This window comes from Rutidosis leptorrhynchoides, chromosome 1 (genome assembly GCF_046630445.1).
Source record: "Rutidosis leptorrhynchoides isolate AG116_Rl617_1_P2 chromosome 1, CSIRO_AGI_Rlap_v1, whole genome shotgun sequence".
Lineage (NCBI taxonomy): Eukaryota > Viridiplantae > Streptophyta > Magnoliopsida > Asterales > Asteraceae > Rutidosis > Rutidosis leptorrhynchoides.
In genome coordinates this window covers 31235871-31257272 of record NC_092333.1, presented here as the reverse complement: position 1 = coordinate 31257272, position 21402 = coordinate 31235871, and the positions used below count along the sequence as shown (strand labels likewise).

Below are 21402 nucleotides of genomic sequence, written 5' to 3'. Positions count from 1 at the left end.
AAAAAAAAAAAAAAAAAATTTTATAACAATAATTAAAAGAAATCATTAATATACTTCCCTAGAATTTGATTTATGAGGATGCTATATCCCCTGTTTGTAGGGTGATAACTGTCCCAAAAAAGGTACTTTGAATCATCAGAACATGTTGGCAACAAGTTGTTACATAAAATGGCAACCTCTATGTTCCCTGTACCACAACAACCTTTATCCACAACTTCAAATCCTGAAACATAAGTAAACATATTACATACATATATATACATATATATACAACTTAAATAATGTACAAACAATTAAAGTTATATAAGTCTTATAACTTATATAAGTCTCTAGTACCATACCATAATTTTTAGGGTGTTTGATAATATCAAGCAAGGGATTATATATGTCAACATAAACAATCCTTGATTCTGCAAGAGTGCTATTTAGGTATTCAAGTTGTGGTTGCAACTTGCTGTTATATATTTGTGCCGCTTCGTTGTACTCATCTTTACACATTCTAGCCACACCACCAGCAAGGGTTCTTTGTGATGGCAAACACCCGATCGGGGGTGCACCAAAAACTGCTATCCTTCTTGCTCCAAGTTTGTATATTTCCTATAATGTACGAATTAAATTAATAAAACTAAAAACATAACATGTGGGAACAAAAGTGTAAACAAATAAACTACATATAAATTTTTTCTTGTTCAGGCTACCGGGTGATAGGAATATTTATACTTGTACACTGCCTAACCGGGTTATTCCGTAACCATTTCCGACCCTTTTCTCTGGCCATCCTAACATATCAACATATAATGCTAACAAGGTTTGAACTTAATAACTCTTGTATTGTATACCTGTATGAAATTGGAACCGGATGATACCATGAGATCAGCATAAGATGGGATATCGTATTGTAATTTTCGAATGCCAATAATGAAGTAAGTGTTTGCAAGATCATCGCTACCCGCGACTACTAAGAATATGCTATTTGCTAATATGTATTGTGTTTTTTCTTCTCCAACCATATGCTCGAGTTTTTCGATGTATTCTTTGAATTGTTTTAGCTGGTCCTCGAATGACAAAACAGACTGATATAAAAAGATTAGGCTTGAAATTAGATTAATCAACGGACAAACTTGTGTATATCGTATATGAAAACAATGATTGATGGTAAGTTAATTTAGTTGAGTTAGTTAATTACCACAATCTTGGAAGTTTCAGGGTCATATCCTGAGCCACCAGAAGCAAAACTTACACCAGTTAAAAGTTCTTTATCATTAATGGAAGGATCAAGGTATGCTGGCAAAATGTCTTTAATTCCTAACTCTTCAACTGAAAAATCAAAAGATAAATATATAAATATATGCTCATATCAAGAATATTCACTAAAGGATTATCTTGCTACAGCCAAATTAATGGCCTTCTTTTTTTTTTGAAAGGCATAAATTACACTGTAACTAAGACCACTCACAACCATTAAACACTTCTTCTATAAGATAGACTATCACATCAGCACACTTCCTCACCGAAACATAATAAAGACATAATTACTCTCAAGTATGAACCATCATATCTAGCCTCAAAAGAACTGGGATCCAATACATTAGTTAAATAAAGTACTAATTTACAAGTAGTATTTTAATAATACTTGTATTTTTTTAACGGCTAAAATTTTATTAGAGGCTAGCTACCAAGGCGCTAAAGCCAAAAAAAGAGACATAAGTAATCATGTTTTTGATTTTGGACGTTTTTTTTCTTTCCAACTTTGATTTTAAATATTTTTATATATTAATTATTATTCGATAAAATTTATATCGATAAATTAGTTTTTGAATATTTTTTATCAGTATAGTATTCATCAAATATTATATAACACATAATAAAATAATTTAAAGTTAAAGTTGAAATGAAAAAGCTTCTAAAGTCAAAACATGACTATTAATATGGGACTGAAGAAATACTTATTATATATTTGATTGTTTTATAACAAACTGATTATATACCAACTTATTATATAATAATGAGTAGTATTTTATTTGGTATTATAAGGTCATATATATGTTGTAGGCAATCAATTTTTAGTTACAATCAACTTCAGAAATAATAATATTATTTAAATAATATAATATATAATATAATGTAATTATTCTATTTCAAAAGTATAAAAAATATATGCCGAAACTTCACAATTATGATAATATTATTTAAATAATATTTAATTACTATTGCAAAAAGTTAAGTGGAATATAAATTCTACGTTAATCATTTTATTATATAGTATCAAACACAAACACATCTTAAAATAACATTAAGACTTAACTGTTATAATAATAATAATAATATAGATATGGATAGTCAATTTTGGTGTATACATATAGTCAATTTTGGTACACAAAGTATGTATTTTTATATTGAGATTTTAGGCTATAAATACTCATGAATGCAAGCATTAAACTTGCACCATTTCTCACACTTACAAAGTGTTTCTTTCTTTCTCTCCATTATCATCTTTGTTCTTACACTTCATTATTAGTATTCTAAATCAAGAATCAAATCACTAAAGGTAGTTATAAGCCTACTGAATTATAACATCAAGAATCAAACCACTAAAGGTAGTTATAAGCCTACTGAATTATAACATCAAGAATCAAACCACTAAAGGTAGTTATAAGCCTACTGAATTATAACACGTTATCAGCACGATAATCTTAATACTAAATATGGTTGGCTCTGCCACCAAAATGATATATGGTCGGTTATACCACCAAAATGATATATGGTCGGTTATACCACCAAAATGATATATGGTCGGTTATACCACCAGAATGATATAGGTCGGTTATACCACCTGGAAAAATATATGGTCGACACTGTCGCCAAATTTTCATTTATGTTTACTAATATTTATATTTTTGTTATATAACATTTATTTATGATTGCTTACACATGGTCGACACTGTCACCTACTTATCATTTATGTTATATTAAATTTATGTTTAATGTTTATATACTTATACTCTAATTTATCATGATGTTTGTTTTAATTTTTGATAATAGAAAATGTCGAATCTGGAAAAGCTTAAATTTACTCCTTTAGAATCAACTGGAAACAACTACATGCCATGGGTTATAAAAGTAAAAATGCATCTTAAATCAATGGGCATTCTTGAAACCATAAATGAAAACAACACTTGTTCTGAAAAAGAACAAGCTACGGCATGTTGCTTTATTCATCAACATATTGATGAATGCTTACAAAATAATTATGTGACTGTAGAAGATCCCCATGTTTTATGGGAAGGTCTCAAAAGCAGATTCAATAATCAAAGAGAAATTTTACTTCCAGCTGCAATGGAACAATGGAGAACATTAAGGTTCCAAGACTTTAAGAAAGTAAATGAATACAGCTCAGCTCTGTATAATACATGTTCACAACTTAAATTCTGTGGACATGAAATTAGTGATGCAGACATGATGGAGAAAACTTTCTCCACAATGAATGCTGCAAACATCACAGTGCAAAGAAATTTGAGAATGCTAAAGTTCAAAACATATCCTGAACTTAATTCATATCTCTTAGTTGCAGAGCAAAATGATGAGCTATTAATGAAAAATCAGCAATCCCGTCCTACTGGTACACTTGCAATCCCTGAAGCAAATACTGCAAATAATTATAAACAGGGACAAGGACGCGGGCAAGGTCGTGGTTATAATAACCATCACCATCATCATGCCAAAAGCCATAACTATGGTAGAAACCATCCTTATGGTAATGGTAATGGGCGTGGACGTGGTCGTGGTCGTGGCCGTGGTGGTCAAAGAAATAGTAATCCACGAAAATATAAATATCAACCACAAAACAAGCCCATTAAACAAGATGTTGAAGAAAATTCTTCTAAAAATTCTGAAGAATCTTGCTACAGATGTGGTAGAATGGGCCACTGGGCTAATACTTGCCGAACATCTAAACATCTTGTTAAGATGTATCAGGATTCGCTGAAAGGTAAAGAAAAGGAAGTAAATTTTGTGGATAATATTGATCCAACAGTCACTGAGAAACCATCTGATTTATATGAAGATTTCTTGAATGTTTAAGTTGTGTGTCTTTTGAAAAATAAACGATTTAATATCGTCTGTCTTTGTCATTATGTTTGCTAAATGTTTCAGTACTATCTATTTGCGTTTAAAATATTGTGTAATATTAATGTACTCACTATTTATTTCTTATATATGAAGTTCAATATGAATTTTGCTGGAATACAACATCAATCAAGTGGTGGAGATCTCTGTATAGCAGACAGTGGAACTACACACACTATACTTAAATCCGAGAAATATTTTATTGATCTAAAACCAACGGAAGGAACTATACATACAATATCAGGACCTGCTAACTTGATAAAAGGGATAGGAAAGGCAAATTTCATACTACCAAATGGTACAAAATTTTTAATAAATGATGCCTTATTTTCTCCCAAGTCAAGCAGAAATTTATTGAGTTTCTCCGACATATACCTTAACGGGTATGATTATCAGTCAGTGACAACAGAAAATGAGAAATATTTAAGTATCACTGACAAGAGTCATGTGGTTGAAAAACTGCCAAGACTTAGTTCTGGATTACATTATACACATATAAATGTACCAGAAATACATATGGTAGTTAACGAAAAAATATATTGATCCTGGTGTATTCAGTTTATGGCATAACAGATTAGGCCATCCAGGATCAACAATGATGAAAAGGATTATTGAATGTACTCATGGACATCCACTAAAGGATAGAAAAATCCATCATGATACAATGGTTCCATGTACATCTTGCTCTCTTGGAAAATTGATAACTAGACCCTCACCACTTAAGGTTGAGAAAGAATCACCAATGTTTCTTGAAAGAATTCAAGGTGATATATGTGGACCAATTCATCCACCATGTGGACCATTTAGATATTTCATGGTTCTAATAGACGCATCTAGCAGATGGTCTCATGTTTGTCTGTTATCAAGCCGTAATGTGGCATTTGCAAAATTTCTTGCCCAAATTATTAAATTGAGAGCTCATTTTCCTGATTACACCATTAAAAGGGTGAGACTTGATAATGCTGGTGAATTTACATCTCAAGCATTTAATGACTATTGCATGTCTATAGGAATTGTTGTTGAACATTCTGTTGCTCATGTGCATACACAAAATGGTTTAGCCGAGTCATTGATTAAACGTTTACAGTTAATCGCTAGACCATTGATAATGAGAACAAAACTCCCTGTATCTATATGGGGTCATGCAATTTTACATGCTGCTGCATTGATTCGCATCAGACCAAGTGCAAGTCATAAATATTCCCCCCTACAACTTGCTTTTGGTCAAGAGCCAAATATTTCCCATCTTAGAACATTTGGTTGTGCAGTGTATGTTCCAATTGCGACACCACAACGTACAAAAATGGGTCCTCAAAGGAGGTTGGGAATATATGTTGGATATGAAACATCTTCAATATTAAGGTATATTGAACCTATGACAGGTGACGTTTTTACAGCACGTTTTGCTGATTGTCATTTTAATGAAACATTGTTCCCTAGATTAGGGGGAGAAATGAAAAATAAAGAAAATGATGTTTCATGGTGTGAACCTCAATTAAAGTATCTTGATCCTCGCACAAAAGAATGCGAGACAGAAGTTCAAAAGATAATGCATATACAAGAACTTGCAAATCAATTGCCTGATGCATTTACAGATACAAAAACGGTGACAAAATCATATATACCAGCAGTAAATACTCCAGCTCGAATTGAAATTCCAAAAGCTGGCAATAACGTCACTCATGAATCTTTGCCACGTCAGAAACGTGGAAGACCAATCGGTTTAAAGGATAAAAATCCTCGAAAAAGAAAATCAGCTGATAATGAAGTAAAAGAAAGTGTTCAAGAAGAACCACAAATCAGTACTCCTACTGCAGAGGAGATTGATGATGTCAATACAGAAATTGCAATCAATTATGCATATTCAAAAATATTATGGAACCGAAATGAAATGAAAAATCTTGATGAGAAATTTTCATTTAATGTTGCATATGACATCATGAATAATGATGATGATCCAGAACCAACATCTATGGTTGAATGTCAAAATAGACATGATTGGGCTCAATGGAAAGAAGCAATACGAGCTGAATTAGAATCACTCAATAAAAGAAAAGTTTTCGGATCCATCATTCTCACTCCTAAAGATGTGAAACCTGTAGGATACAGATGGATTTTTGTCCGAAAAAGAAATGAGAAAAATGAAGTTACAAGGTATAAAGCTAGACTTGTAGCTCAAGGTTTTTCTCAAAGACCGGGAATTGATTATGAAGAAACTTATTCTCCTGTTATGGATGCAATTACTTTTAGGTACTTAATCAGTCTGGCAGTTTCTAAAAATTTAGAAATGCATCTCATGGATGTTGTGACTGCTTATCTATATGGATCACTTGATAGTGATATATATATGAAGATACCTGAAGGATTTAAGGTACCAGAAGCATCAAATGCAAAACCCAAAGAAATGTATTCGATTAAATTACAAAGATCTTTATATGGGTTAAAACAATCGGGACGTATGTGGTATAACCGATTAAGTGATTACTTGATAAGCAAAGGGTATACAAATAATCTTACTTGCCCTTGTGTTTTCATTAAGAAAACAACATCCGGATATGTGATCATAGCTGTTTATGTTGATGATCTTAACATCATAGGTACAAATAAAGAGATCCATGAAGCCATTCAACTTCTAAAGAAAGAATTTGAAATGAAAAATCTCGGAAAAACCAAGTATTGCCTTGGTTTACAAATTGAGCATATGCCTAATGGTTTACTTGTACATCAAACAACATATACTGAAAAGATTTTGAAACGTTTCAATATGGACAAGGCAAAACCATTAAGTACTCCTATGGTTGTTAGATCACTCAATGTTGAAGCTGATCCATTTCGTCCATGTGAAGATCAAGAAGACATTCTTGGACCAGAAGTACCATATCTTAGTGCAATTGGAGCTCTTATGTATCTTACAAATTGTACAAGACCTGACATTTCTTTTGCAGTTAATTTGTTGGCAAGGTTCAGCTCTGCTCCTACCAAAAGACACTGGAATGGGATCAAACACATATTTCGATACCTTCGAGGAACTACTGATTTAGGATTATTTTATTCTAACGAATCAAAACAAGATTTGGTTGGTTATGCAGATGCAGGTTATTTATCTGATCCACATAAAGCTAAATCTCAAACTGGATATGTATTCCTAAATGGAGGTACTGCAATATCATGGCGTTCTCAAAAACAAACACTTGTTGCTACATCGTCAAATCATGCCGAAGTGATTGCATTACATGAAGCTACTCGAGAATGTTTTTGGTTGAGATCAATGACACAACTCATTACTGATTCTTGTGGACTAGAACGCGATAAAAGTCCAACAACTATCTATGAAGATAATGCAGCTTGCATAGCACAGATGAAAGAAGGGTATATCAAAAGTGACCGAACAAAACACATACCACCTAGATTCTTCTCATACACTCAAAATCTCATTAAGGACAACCAGATTGAAATGAGATATGTGCAATCTAGCAAAAACTCTGCTGATCTTTTCACGAAAGCACTTCCAACTGCTATTTTCAGAACACACGTTCATAACATTGGCATGAGACATGTTCAAAAGATGTAACAGCTGAAGCGATGTCTACTTGAGGGGGAGTCAACTCCATGCTGCACTCTTTTTCCCTTAGCTAAAGTTTTTTCCCACTGGGTTTTCTTTAGCAAGGTTTTTAACGAGGCAGTAATTTATAGTTGATCTTCAACAAAATAAAATTGCTATCCAAGGGGGAGTGTTATAATAATAATAATAATATAGATATGGATAGTCAATTTTGGTGTATACATATAGTCAATTTTGGTACACAAAGTATGTATTTTTATATTGAGATTTTAGGCTATAAATACTCATGAATGCAAGCATTAAACTTGCACCATTTCTCACACTTACAAAGTGTTTCTTTCTTTCTCTCCATTATCATCTTTGTTCTTACACTTCATTATTAGTATTCTAAATCAAGAATCAAATCACTAAAGGTAGTTATAAGCCTACTGAATTATAACATCAAGAATCAAACCACTAAAGGTAGTTATAAGCCTACTGAATTATAACATCAAGAATCAAACCACTAAAGGTAGTTATAAGCCTACTGAATTATAACATTAACAACACATAAAAAATGATATGTTAATGACAAAGAATGTATATTTAACATTCGGTCTGGTCCAATTTTTGATTTATTTGAGTTCGGTCAGTCTCAAAACTCCTTTGACATGCTCTCCTCTAGTCTGATTCAGTCCGGCCTTCAAGTTACTTTTTTTTTTCTATTTTTTCTTTACCATGCACACCCCTAGTATTATTATAGCTAAAAGTACAAACAAATATATAATACATTTATGCTCAAACATGCAAAATTATCACGGTGTGGATCACGAAATGGTGAGGGCGGGTTGAGAACAGGTCGCTGCCAATAGTGCCCTTGTGAGCACGGAGAGTGAGGGCATAAAACAATTAGAAGACCTATTTTTTTCGAAAAGTGTTAGAAGACCTCTAAGTAAATAAGAATTTTGGAGTGTTTGATTACCTCTTAAAGTAATGGTTTACCGTTGAATGCTAAACCATTTAACATTTAACACGTTCGTTTCTAGCCTCTGAATGACATATGTTGCTGAATGATTAAGTATTAAGTAATGGACCATTCAGAGCTGAAGTACTCTCATAACCATTAAGCACCTAAATTTATGTAATATTCTCTTCGAATTATATCAAAATTACTTATTAAACCAACTTCATTCAATATGATTTAGACCATTCGTATTATTTATATTAATAAAGTAATTTACACCATTCGTATTATTCATTCAATATGATTATCAAACATGTTATTGTCATTCAGAACCAACTTCATTCAAAACTATTGAATCATTCAGATTATGAATCATTCAACATTAAATCATCAAGTATTATCAAACACAACCTTAGTGTACTACTAATAGGTTATGAGCGCTTCGCTGCATGCATTTTAACCCAGTTAAACCTAACAAGTTCGCATATTTTAATTTTCTATATTTAAACCACTCAAACACACATAATTTAACTATAATAGTAATCTTTATATATATGTCATGTATGTACGTTAAAATCATTTAAAAGAGTTACCATTTTATAGTTTAATAATTCAAACACACATAATTTTTGATAAAATGCTTAATTTTATTAGTATACCCAAGTTCAAAAATGACTAATGTTTATATAATTTTATAGTTTAATAATTCAAACACACTATTTGGAACTTAATAATATATAAATAGACCCAAGTTCGAGTCTAACAACTAACAACTAACAACTAACCTTGCCTTTAAAAAAAAAAAAAAAAAATTAATTCAAACACACATAATTTAGTTATTTAAAATGCTTAAACAAAAGATTAACTCTAAAACAAAACTTAATGTTAATCGCTATGTACTACTTATTGATGCGCATTAATAATATTTAATACGATTATCCTTAGAAAAATTAAAAGTGATATGTAATTGTAAAAGTTACATATTATATAAAACGTAAAATCCTTTTATATTATGGTTAGAAAAACACATAAAATGTGTGATATCCCCAAAAAAATAACATGACGTGGTAATCATATGTTAGGCATCTTTTGAAAATAAATGATAAGTAGCTCAATTTAAAAAGAAAAAAGAAAAATAACGAAACTGCTCGTAATGATACAGAGTAAAACGGCAAAAAAAATATTCTTGTTTTCTTCTCCAAATGAGCAACCGACCTTTTACAAATCTATATATAGTAATTATTTACTTTCTAAAATATCTATACACTGTTGATGGTCCAAAACTAAACATACAAATTTGTGGCTTCATGAATTGAATGCAATAAATTATGATCTTACCATTTGATTGGTTGAGTTTCCATACACGTCGATAAGTTGGTGACAATATTTACTTTCTGAAAATTCTTAAAGGCGTTCGTACATAAACTTTTACTTAGAGAATAATTCTCACACACTAATTTTTAATCCATATACACCGAATTACTTATTTTACCCTTAATTATATTTTTAATAATAATATAAGTTCAACTCTCTAGGGACATAACTGTGATTTTAGGAGACAAAAGTATACATGGATCAAAATGTGGTGTGTGAGAATCACCTCCCTTTTACTAATGAAAGTTACCAATTATTATAATTATTATTATCCTTACATACTAAATATCATGGAAAATCGATCATTTTAAGACCACTCTTAACCATAACACAATGTTATGGCATCACGGAGTGTCACATCAGCGTCACATCAACAACTTCTTCCATCCTTAACCAACCACTAAATACTAACAACCATAACGTACTCATCACACACTTCCCCACACCCACTAAATTAATTAATTTTTTACCGGTACAAGTAATAAGGAAAAATGTACAACAAATTAATACAAGTGTTCCGTGATCCATTTTGCTATCCAACGACAAAATGAAGTACAGGTGATCAAGGGCTAAGCAATGGCTAATTGCTAATATTGGGGTGATAGGAAGACGGAGCCAAGGGCTAACCGTTACTAGTGCTCTAAGGCCCTCACCCACATCATACGACAACCAAACTTACCCTCAATATTTTCATATTAACAAACCCCCCCCCCCCCCCCCCCCCCCCCCCCCACCTATGTCCAAACTGTCTTTTTTGGAGTGTAAAATATAAAATCTAGGAGTATAAAATGTAAATTAATTATTTAATTAAATTAAATCCTGCAAACTCCACCGAAATCTTCACCGAACCTTATCTTCCTCTTCGTTGCGAGTTATTTTCCAACACCACCACCATTAAACTCAAAATAATTTTATGAACAAAATTCAAACTAACTGCAATCGAAACGAACGCTTTTTAAAAAACGTTAATCATTTCGGGCTACTTTTCATAGTATATACACACATATATTAAACAACTCAAACTAACTATATCATGTCAATGAGTTTTAGCAATTGCTAACGTCATAAGCTTATAAAGAAAAAGACCTGAGCTCCAACCCTTCTGTCCCCTTTTTCTCCACGATTTTTACCCTCATCTCTCGCTCGACATTACTTTCATAAGACGTTAAAATTGCACAGGCCATTAGGTATAGTAGACAGTAACCACATATATCCAAACACAATCGCAGCAACGAGCGGCAGAATTTTTCTAGTTATAACTAAAATTATAAGTAAATACACCTAACAAATTATAAGCAGATTCTAAGAGATTAGGCTGGGAATGTATTAATTTAGAAACAACAACTAATATTTAATATCACAAATGTAAGATACAACGATGTGAGATCCTTAGAATACAAAATAAGACGTTTCTTCATCTCAACAGTAGAGAAAATGCTCCCCCTACACCCAATGAGCATAAAGAGTGCTTATAAAAGAACCGATCCACCTCTGGTTATATTATAAAATAAAATATAGAAAAAAGCCCCATATATATATATAATGCATATATAAGTATATAATTTATAACGTCAACTCAGAAACGTATCATATTTAACAACTCTAAGTACTCCATATATATTTTGAAAATTGTTTATAGAGGTTAAAAACAAGTAGATGGATGAAAGAATCAAGTGATTAAAAAAGTCAAAAATGGATGTTTTACCAATCAAGTCTGCAGGTGTCTTATTATTTGTAAATCTTCCAGATGGTTGTCCGGCCACGAAATCTTTTCCATAGGGAGCAAAATTTGCTTTTAATATCGTGTTCAAATTATTGTTAGCCCCTTGATCAACTATCGAGTCGCCAAATGCGATTACTGCTGGCACATGCACATTTTTGGGCAATGTCACTCGTGTACTACCGCCGAGCGACAGTATAAAGATCAGTAGGATGATAATGAGTGAAGTTGAAAAGGATGAACGTGTAGTAGAAATATGGGGCAGCATCATGTATGGGAACGTATATGTAAACCAAACAACTCACTGAACCAAAAATGGAAATATATATGAATAATGGAAAATGGGAAAATGGGAAAATGGAAATTATTATGTAGACAAAGAAGCGGAAGTTTGCTATCGTTCTACATATACATACATCATATCTACTATCTACCATAATACATATAATTTTCACATACATTGTCTTGTATATGCGTCATTTAATTAATAAAAACATATTTAGAATTGATTGATATTCATCAATGAATACTTATTTAATTACGAGTAATATTTGTGGGTGAATATATGTTATATATAAAAACTAGGTTAATTGATAAAAAGTAGATAAACAGATTAGTTTTTTTTTTTTTTTTTTACTTTACTTAGAGAGGTCCCAATGGTTTAGTCTTAGTCTTCCAGGACTAACCGCCACATCAACGCCACATCAGCACTTTCTCACCACGATTAACCCGAAGACTAAACACTACCAACTATGACATACTCCCTCAGATAAATTGGGACCCACTTATATTATTTAAAATTAAAGATTGTACAAGTTTAAAAGCAGAAGTTACAAATACTCTTAACATCACATCCGTCCACAAAAATGTTACAAAAGCACTGAAACAGTGACGAGGTGGAGGGTGGCACCCTGGACTAGAGGTTGGACGCATTGCTGCCATTGGTGTCCTCCTGGACTAGAGGCTGAGCGGAGTGGAGGACGGTACCATTGGGACCTCTCTTACTGAGGATGAGAGTATTTTTACTTAGTTGTATGTTGTTAAATCGGGTTATCAGTTATCACGTGATCGTTAAGACCTTTTGTTGGCCTAAAATATTTATTGCAAAATTTATAAGTTTTCTGGTTTTCTCTTAAATAAGGATTTTTTATGGGGTTTATGTTATGTTATTTTTTTAGAACGGCTCATTTATGTTATTATATAATTATTATATGACATATAATATGGAGTATAACAATATGGATAAATATATAGAAGGAAATAGGTTTTGGTGTTAGAAAGAGGTTACTGGCCCAACTCAATTGTGGTCTGGGTTTGTTAGGATTTCTAAGTTTATTAGCATTTTATTATGTACTATAAATATCTTATGAGTATTGAATAATAATGAAGATGAATTCATTGTCTTTCAAAGAAAAAGAAAAAATTTGTAACATTGAAGAACATTGGTATTGTCAACAAAGTTGTCTGCTCAATTCATGTTTAATCCTTAGGCAAAGCAAACACAACGTAGAAAAAAAGACGTTACGAAAAGAAAACGCAGTCAAGCAAGACGCAACCAAATCAGCGAGTATCAGTGTATTCAGTGCAACAAATGGGAAAAAAACTTTCTTTTATTTCTTTATTCAATACATATTTTTTTATTTCATTTCGAACTTTCGCGATTCCATCGTTCGGACTGCTTGGGAGTGTTAGAAGATAGGTTAGTGGTCCATCCTAATTGTGGACTTGGTTCCGTTAGGTTTTCAGATTTATTAGGTTTCATTATATATTATAAATATCTTATGAGTATTGAGGTGAATTCATTGTCTTCATTTGGGAGTATAACTAGAAAAGATATGTGAATATTATTAACATGTGTTTTTAGCCGAACTTATTAGTCAAATTACAGGTGAGTAGTTACATGTAATAAATATGGTACTCTTTGAGTGTTTTCGCAAGGATAAATAAAATAAAAATAGTCGTGATTTTCTACTCAAATGCCATTAACTGCATTATTGAAAAATATAGGGTCCCTCAATCCGTCAGTTTGCCACCTATATAAATATATCTTTCTAATTCTTCGTAATTGTGGTTTTTTCTAGCGATGTATTCGATCAATCGATCATCATCCATGGTTTTGTAAGAGAAATAATATGTTTATTACAAAAAATTTACAAAACGTTATCTAAAAAATGAGTTGGCTGAATTAAATTGTGAAAGAAAAATATGAGAGAAATAAATATAATTTTGATTGTTGTATCTCATATGTTCATATGTCATGGTATGTTATTTTGTGAATTATTCTTTGTAAATTTATGCGAATGCATCATATCACTTTTTGCAATATGTAAGACATATTTGGTTGAATTTTTTTTTTGGAGTTTTTAGTTTTTATTAAAGTTGATAGCTAATAAAAAAAAATTTGTTTGGTTATAAGAACTAAAGTTTTTAAAAGGGGGGAAAGCTAAAATATAATAGAAGTAACGTTTGAGAAATTTGTCAATTTACTATTTGTTTTAATAATTTCAGCTACTCTACAAACACCTAAATACATATAAAAAGTTAACAGCTACCATCTTTAACCTAACAACTAATAGTTAAAAGCTAGCAGCTAACGAGTAAAAAGTTACTATCGATCAGCTACAAGTTACGAGCTACCAGTCAGTTTTATCAAACATACCCGTATTATTGTAGAAAAAAAAATATTTACTTTTTAATAAATTTACTTGTTAAAGTATATAACAATCACATTTTTTTGATATTATAAAAATATAATCGTTTACTTTGTATATATTTTTTATAAATATCGATTAGTATTAGTATTTATTTATGTTAAAATAAATAAAAGTAAAATTCTAAAAGTGAATTATATGAATTAGTGTTCATTTATGCTAATGATACGCATAACAATCTGTCTCAAAAGACACTAATAAGCAGCGTCCCGGGTAGGCTTTTCACCCGGCATAGGCCTATCCCGGGAAACAACGTCTTCCCGGCATCTGACCAGAAGGTTATTTATGCATGCACCCGGGAAAGCGTACATCGGATAGCAGCTAGCCGGGAACACCGTATAAAATCTGGCCTGGACAAACACACACGTAACCGGCATCATGTAGCCAGTCATGATGATTGTAACCGTGAAGAAACACTTAACTGGATTAGGCTAAGAGTTCTGACAATTTAGCCGGAACCGACATGCTACTGGTACCGTTACCACTTCTCGGTTCTGCATTTCAACTCGGCATAATGATACCCTCCCGGGATAAGCACGTCGTCCCGAAAAATGTGCACTGTTCGGAACAGATACCCCATCCTGGAACAAGCATGCAAGCAAGTTGCATGCCACGTCAGCCCACGAATCTAGGAAAGTTTGTTAGGATCTATTTGATTATTTCCATGAAAAGGACAGGTGCCACGTCACCCCTCGGGATTGGCAAAGTTCGTTACAACCATGAAAGGGACATGTGCCACGTCATCATTCCCTCCTAACATCTATAAATACATGAACAAGATCGTTTATTACACAACAATGGATGCATTAATGTTACTCTGCTCAAATCAATTGCGATAGCATTACTCTAGTCGTTAACTCAATTCTGATCAACGCTCCGATCATCATCGGAGCCAATCTTCACTCTAAGATATTAACTTATTCGATTCCGATCGAATAAGATTAATTCAATCGATTGTTTTAAGCCCTTGGAATCCAGATTCCAAATCGGGGTTCGCACAATTATTGGAGTTAAAACATTCGACTCACTCTTCCAAATCAAGCACTCAAACCCGAAATCAATTTACCATAACGATTTTGGTTTGATCATATGCTAATTGCTATAATAAAGTTATGTGCGGTGCGACGTATTTGTATGGCTATTTTAGTAAGCAAAAATGTATAACGAATTTTTTTTCATCTGCGATTGACCTATTTCACTCACTTCAACTCTCTTACTTTTCAAATCTTGACTATCCAATTTAAAATAATGACTATACAATTTCAAATAATAACATAATGACTATGAAGGTTGTCTCACTAGCTTAATGGGTCTGTTCAAGACATAAAAAATGAACTATTATCACTGTTAAATTTATAATACATATATAAAAAGATATATAGAGCCAAAAATTTATCAATAGAAAAGAAGTTAATATGTTATTAAATAGTATGATAAATTAATTTTTATACTTTTATTTGTAAAAAAAAATATAAATAAAAGTATTTATGATATATGACATAACAATTTTTGGGCCACAACAAAATTCGAAACCCTGTTCGACTGCACACATAACACGTGGTTGAGATTCCCCTATTGACTATGCAATTTATTATTAAGTAATCATTCATTTTGAAACTATATACTATGTATTTGCATATTCGAAATTCATAACCATTATTTGAAACTTCGTAGTCATTATTCGAAACTGCGAAAACCTTATTTGAAATTTCATAACCATTTTCAAAATTTAAAAGTAATTATCTGAAATTTATAAACACTATATGAAATTGCATTGCCTTTGCGAACCATTATTCAAAATTGCATAATCATCATTACCGTTATGCAAATTGCATAAGTATTATTTACAAAACATTATATAACGTAATTTCATGAAATTCAAAATGATGATTTGTAAAATGGATTTTATAAAGTGATTTATATACTTAATTTATATAAAGTGACTTATATTGTATGTCATTATGCAGTTTTTTGAATAATTAGTTGAAAGATATTTTAAGACTATATTATTACTCAGTTTACAATTTAATCACAACTCCCTAACGTCGCTCTTTTGGACCAATAACATTGCAAAATCAATTACGTTAATTAGTATATATATATATATATATATATATATATATATATATATATATATATATATATATATATATATATATATATATATCAATATTTTTATAAAAATGGTGAAAATTAACCTTTCTTCTAAAACATAAATAATACTATATACTATACTTTTCAACTTTACAAATTAATACAAAATTTTTTACTTTTTTTCAAATCAACCACACCGTTCTTCTAAAACATAAAAATTATAAATAGTATAATTTTCACACCGTTTAAACAAAACTTTTCACTTTTTACAAATTAACCACAAAATTTCACACTTTTTACAAATCAATTACGAAAACTTTCACTTACTACAAATCAACTACGTAACTTAAATTAATACAAAACTTTTCATTTGTTTACAAATTAACCACAAAACTTTTCACACTTTTACAAATCAACCAAACACTTTTCACTTATTACAAATTAACCACATAACTTTTCACTTTTTAATAATCACTCATTGTTATTATTATTATTATTATTATTATTATTGTTATTATTATTATTATTATTTTAACTTATTACAAATCCTTTTCACTTTTTACAAATCAATCACAAAACTTTCACATATTATGCAAATTAACCACAAAAATTTTCACTTACTATAAATGAACCGCATAATTTAAATTAACACAAAACTTCTCACTTTTTAGAAATCAACCATAAAAAATTTCACACTTTTTACAAATCAACCAAATAACTTTTTTCACTTTTTAATAACTACTTATTATTATTATTATTATTATTATTATTATTATTATTATTATTATTATTATTATTATTATTATTATTATTATTATTATTATTATTATTATTATTATTATTATTATTATTACTACTACTACTACTACTACCGCTACATATTAACCACATAACTTTTCACTTTATTATTGTTTAAATTTTTTATTTATAACAAATCCACCACATCAATTTTCACTTTTTAATAACTTTTTTAATATATATATATATATATATATATATATATATATATATATATATATATATATATATATATATATGAAATGCCCCGTTCATATCGATTATAAACGTTACATAATAATTGATTTCATTGCGTGGTATTTGACCTCTAAATGATACATTTTACAAACATTGCATTCGTTTTTAAAAGACAAACTTTCATTACATCGAAAGTTGACAGGCATGCATACCATTTCATAATATATTCAAACTATAAATGACTTAATCTGTCATTTACTTAATAATAATCTTTATTGAACTCTACGACTTGAATGCAACGTCTTTTGAAATATGCCATGAATGACTTCAAGTAATATCTTTAAATGAGCAAATGCACAGCGGAAGATTTCTTTCAAACCTGAGAATAAACATGCTTTAAAGTGTTAACCAAAAGGTTGGTGAGTTCATTAGTTTATCATAATCGATCATTTCTATAATTTTAATAGACCACAAGATTTTTATTTTTATTTCTCATAAATATACATCTCATATCAAGCATTTCGCAAACTGCATAGAGATAAAAATTATTCATATGGTGAACACCTGGTAACCGACATTAACAAGATGCATATAGAATATCCCCAAAATAGAATCCTCTCGTCTGTATAATAATAAGTCGAAGTACTAAAGCATCCGTACCTCGGATGGGGTTTGTTAGGCCTATAGATCTATCTTTAGGATTCGCGTCAATTAGGGGTACTGTTCCCTAATTCTTAGGTTACCAAGCTAAAAGGGGCATATTCGATTTCGATAATCCAACCATAGAATGTAGTTTCGATTACTTGTGTCTATTTCGTAAAACATTTATAAAAACAACGCATGTATTCTCAGTCCCAAAAATATATATTGCAAAAGCATTTAAAAATGGAGCAAATGAAACTCACAATACTGTATTTCGTAGCAATTATGTATATGACGGCACTGAACAAGTGCAGGGTTGGCCTCGGATTCACGAACCTATATTAGTATATGTATTTATATGTTGGTCAATATCTGTCTAACAATTTAAGTCAAGTCGTAGTGTATCACAATCCTAATGCTCGAGACCGATATGCAAAAGTCAACAAAAGTCAACTTGACCCAAAATGACTTCTAAAATCTATACATGTTTATTTTATAACTTAAATATAGTCGTCTTATATATTTAAATATATTTATTAGATTTTATTAAATTAAATACAAGTCATTTATTAATAAATAAAAATTTATATATGATAAAAATATACTTTTATATATCTCAAGTAATAAAATTTATACAGTTCGCTCAATATCATAAAAATATAGTGGTATGTATTATTAATGTAATTGTATCACATATTTATTTGATAAAATAATATTGATAATAATAATAATGAACAAAAGTTGTATTATTTTGTAATAATAATAATATTTATTATTTTAATTAATAATAATAATAATAATAATAACATTATTTATGTTTATTAATGATAATAATAATTTTAATAATAAATAATATTATTATAATCATGTTAATGATAATAACAATGATAATAATATTGTTGTTATTAATAATACTAATAATATTCATAAAATGATAATTTTAATGAATACATTTTCTAACAATTATAGTAATCTTAATAATAACGATACTTTTTAATATTAACTGTAATAATAATAATATTTTATATAAAAATAATAATTCTATTCAAAATGATAATTTTTAATAATAATAACACTAAAATGATAATAATAATGATATTTTATAATAATAATGATATTTTTATAAAAAAATAATTTTAATACAAATGATAGTTTTAATGTATTAATGATACTTTTAATAATAATAATAATAATAATAATAATGATAAAAATAATGAAAATGATATTTTTATCTAAATCAATATCTTATAATATTTTAATTTTACCATGATACTTATACTCATTATTTCCTAATAGATTTGTTTAATAGCTTTTAGTCCTCTTTTATATGGCATTCATAATAATGATAATAATAGTAATCATAATAATTAGATGATACAATATTAGTTTTAATGATAATGATAATAATAATAATAATAATAATAATAATAATAATAATAATAATAATAATAATAACGATAATATTAATAATAACCTTAATGAAAATAACGATAGTAATAATAATAACAATAACAATTTTTAATAATAATACTTATATTAATAAAAATAACGATAATAATAATAATAATAATTATTAGATAGTAATAGTAATGACGATAATAACGACGATAGTAATAATAATCATTTTAATAATGATACTAAAATTAACGATAATTCAGTTGGCTATATCTTTTAATTCGTTCATCGAAACCATTCGATATCTAAATGAAAAGTTATTAATTTTTCACCAGCTTTCCAATGACATGCATATCATATACCTTATCTTAGTAGCATATGTATTAAATTCATGATTTATCATAAACTATTTAACGACGAAACTAAGCATACAAAACATGCATAATCATATATACTCGAGCACTAGTCAGGGATACACTATTAATATATAAAAGATAAGATATGAATGCTCACGTATCAATATTGTGATTCAATATTGCAGGAAAGTACGTAGACGCAACGAAAATGATAAACGTTAGGTTGACCTCACGAGCAATACCCTCGAACAATACCCATAACCTCCATAGCTATAACCCATAATTTCCTTAGCTCTATCCCGTTTGAAAACTTATTTTGAAATCGCCTGAACATAACTCCGTCGTAGTATTTTATGTATACTAATAATATCTTGAAATAATACTGAGTAAATATATATATATTATAATCGATTGAGAGAGTTTAGAGAAATATATTTTCAAGTTTCTATGAAATAATGAAACCTATTGAATTCTATTTATAATAGATTTTTTAATTATTAAAGTGAATTATTATAGTATGAATTATTAAAGTGAATTATTAAAGTATGAATTATTAAAGTGAATTATTAAAGTATGAATTATTAAAGTAAATTATTAAAGTTAAAGTAAAGTAAAAGTAAAGTAAAGGTAAAGTTAAAGTATAGTAAAAGTATAAAACTATGTACGTATAATACGCGTTTAAATATATATAATATTAATTTAAATCGTTATATATATTTAATTATATATATCTCATACTAAGATATATTATATATCATAATATCATGATAATGAAACAATTTAACATCTCTTTAGATATAATAAACAATAGGTTAACAACATTTAACAAGACCGTTAACCTAAAGGTTTCAAAATAACATATACTTGTAACGACTAACGATGACTTAACGACTCAGTTAAAATGTATTTACATGTAGTGTTTTAATATGTATTTATACACTTTTGAAAGACTTCAAGACACTTATCAAAATACTTCTACTTAACAAAAATGCTTACAATTACATCCTCATTCAGTTTCATCAACAATTCTACTCGTATGCACCCGTATTCGTACTCGTACAATACACAGCTTTTAGATGTATGTACTATTGGTATATACACTCCAATGATCAGCTCTTAGCAGCCCATGTGAGTCACCTAATACATGTGGGAACCATCATTTGGCAACTAGCATGAAATATCTCATAAAATTACAAAAATATTAGTAATCATTCATGACTTATTTACATGTAAACAAAATTACACATCCTTTATATCTAATCCGTATACCAACGACCAAAAACACCTACAAACACTTTCATTCTTCAATTTTTTTCATCTAATTGATCTCTCTCAAGTTATATCTTCAAGTTCTAAGTGTTCTTCATAAATTCTATAAGTTCTAGTTTCATAAAATCAAGAATACTTCCAAGTTTGCTAGCTTACTTCCAATCTTGTAAAGTGATCATCCAACCTCAAGAAATCTTTCTTATTTACAGTAAGATATCTTTCTAATACAAGGTAAT

General features: G+C 29.6%; 1 protein-coding gene across 1 annotated transcript; it reads right to left on the bottom strand.

Annotated features, from left to right (window-relative positions):
• Positions 1–11: 11 nt before the first annotated feature.
• Positions 12–12023, bottom strand: LOC139858448 (GDSL esterase/lipase EXL3-like). The gene is made up of 5 exons (XM_071847300.1): positions 11710–12023; positions 1187–1317; positions 840–1073; positions 342–597; positions 12–223 (listed from the first exon to the last, which is right to left on the bottom strand). The coding sequence occupies exons 1-5, from the start codon at positions 11993–11995 to the stop codon at positions 33–35; spliced, it is 1098 nt and encodes a 365-aa protein (XP_071703401.1). The 5' UTR covers positions 11996–12023; the 3' UTR covers positions 12–32.
• Positions 12024–21402: the final 9379 nt, after the last annotated feature.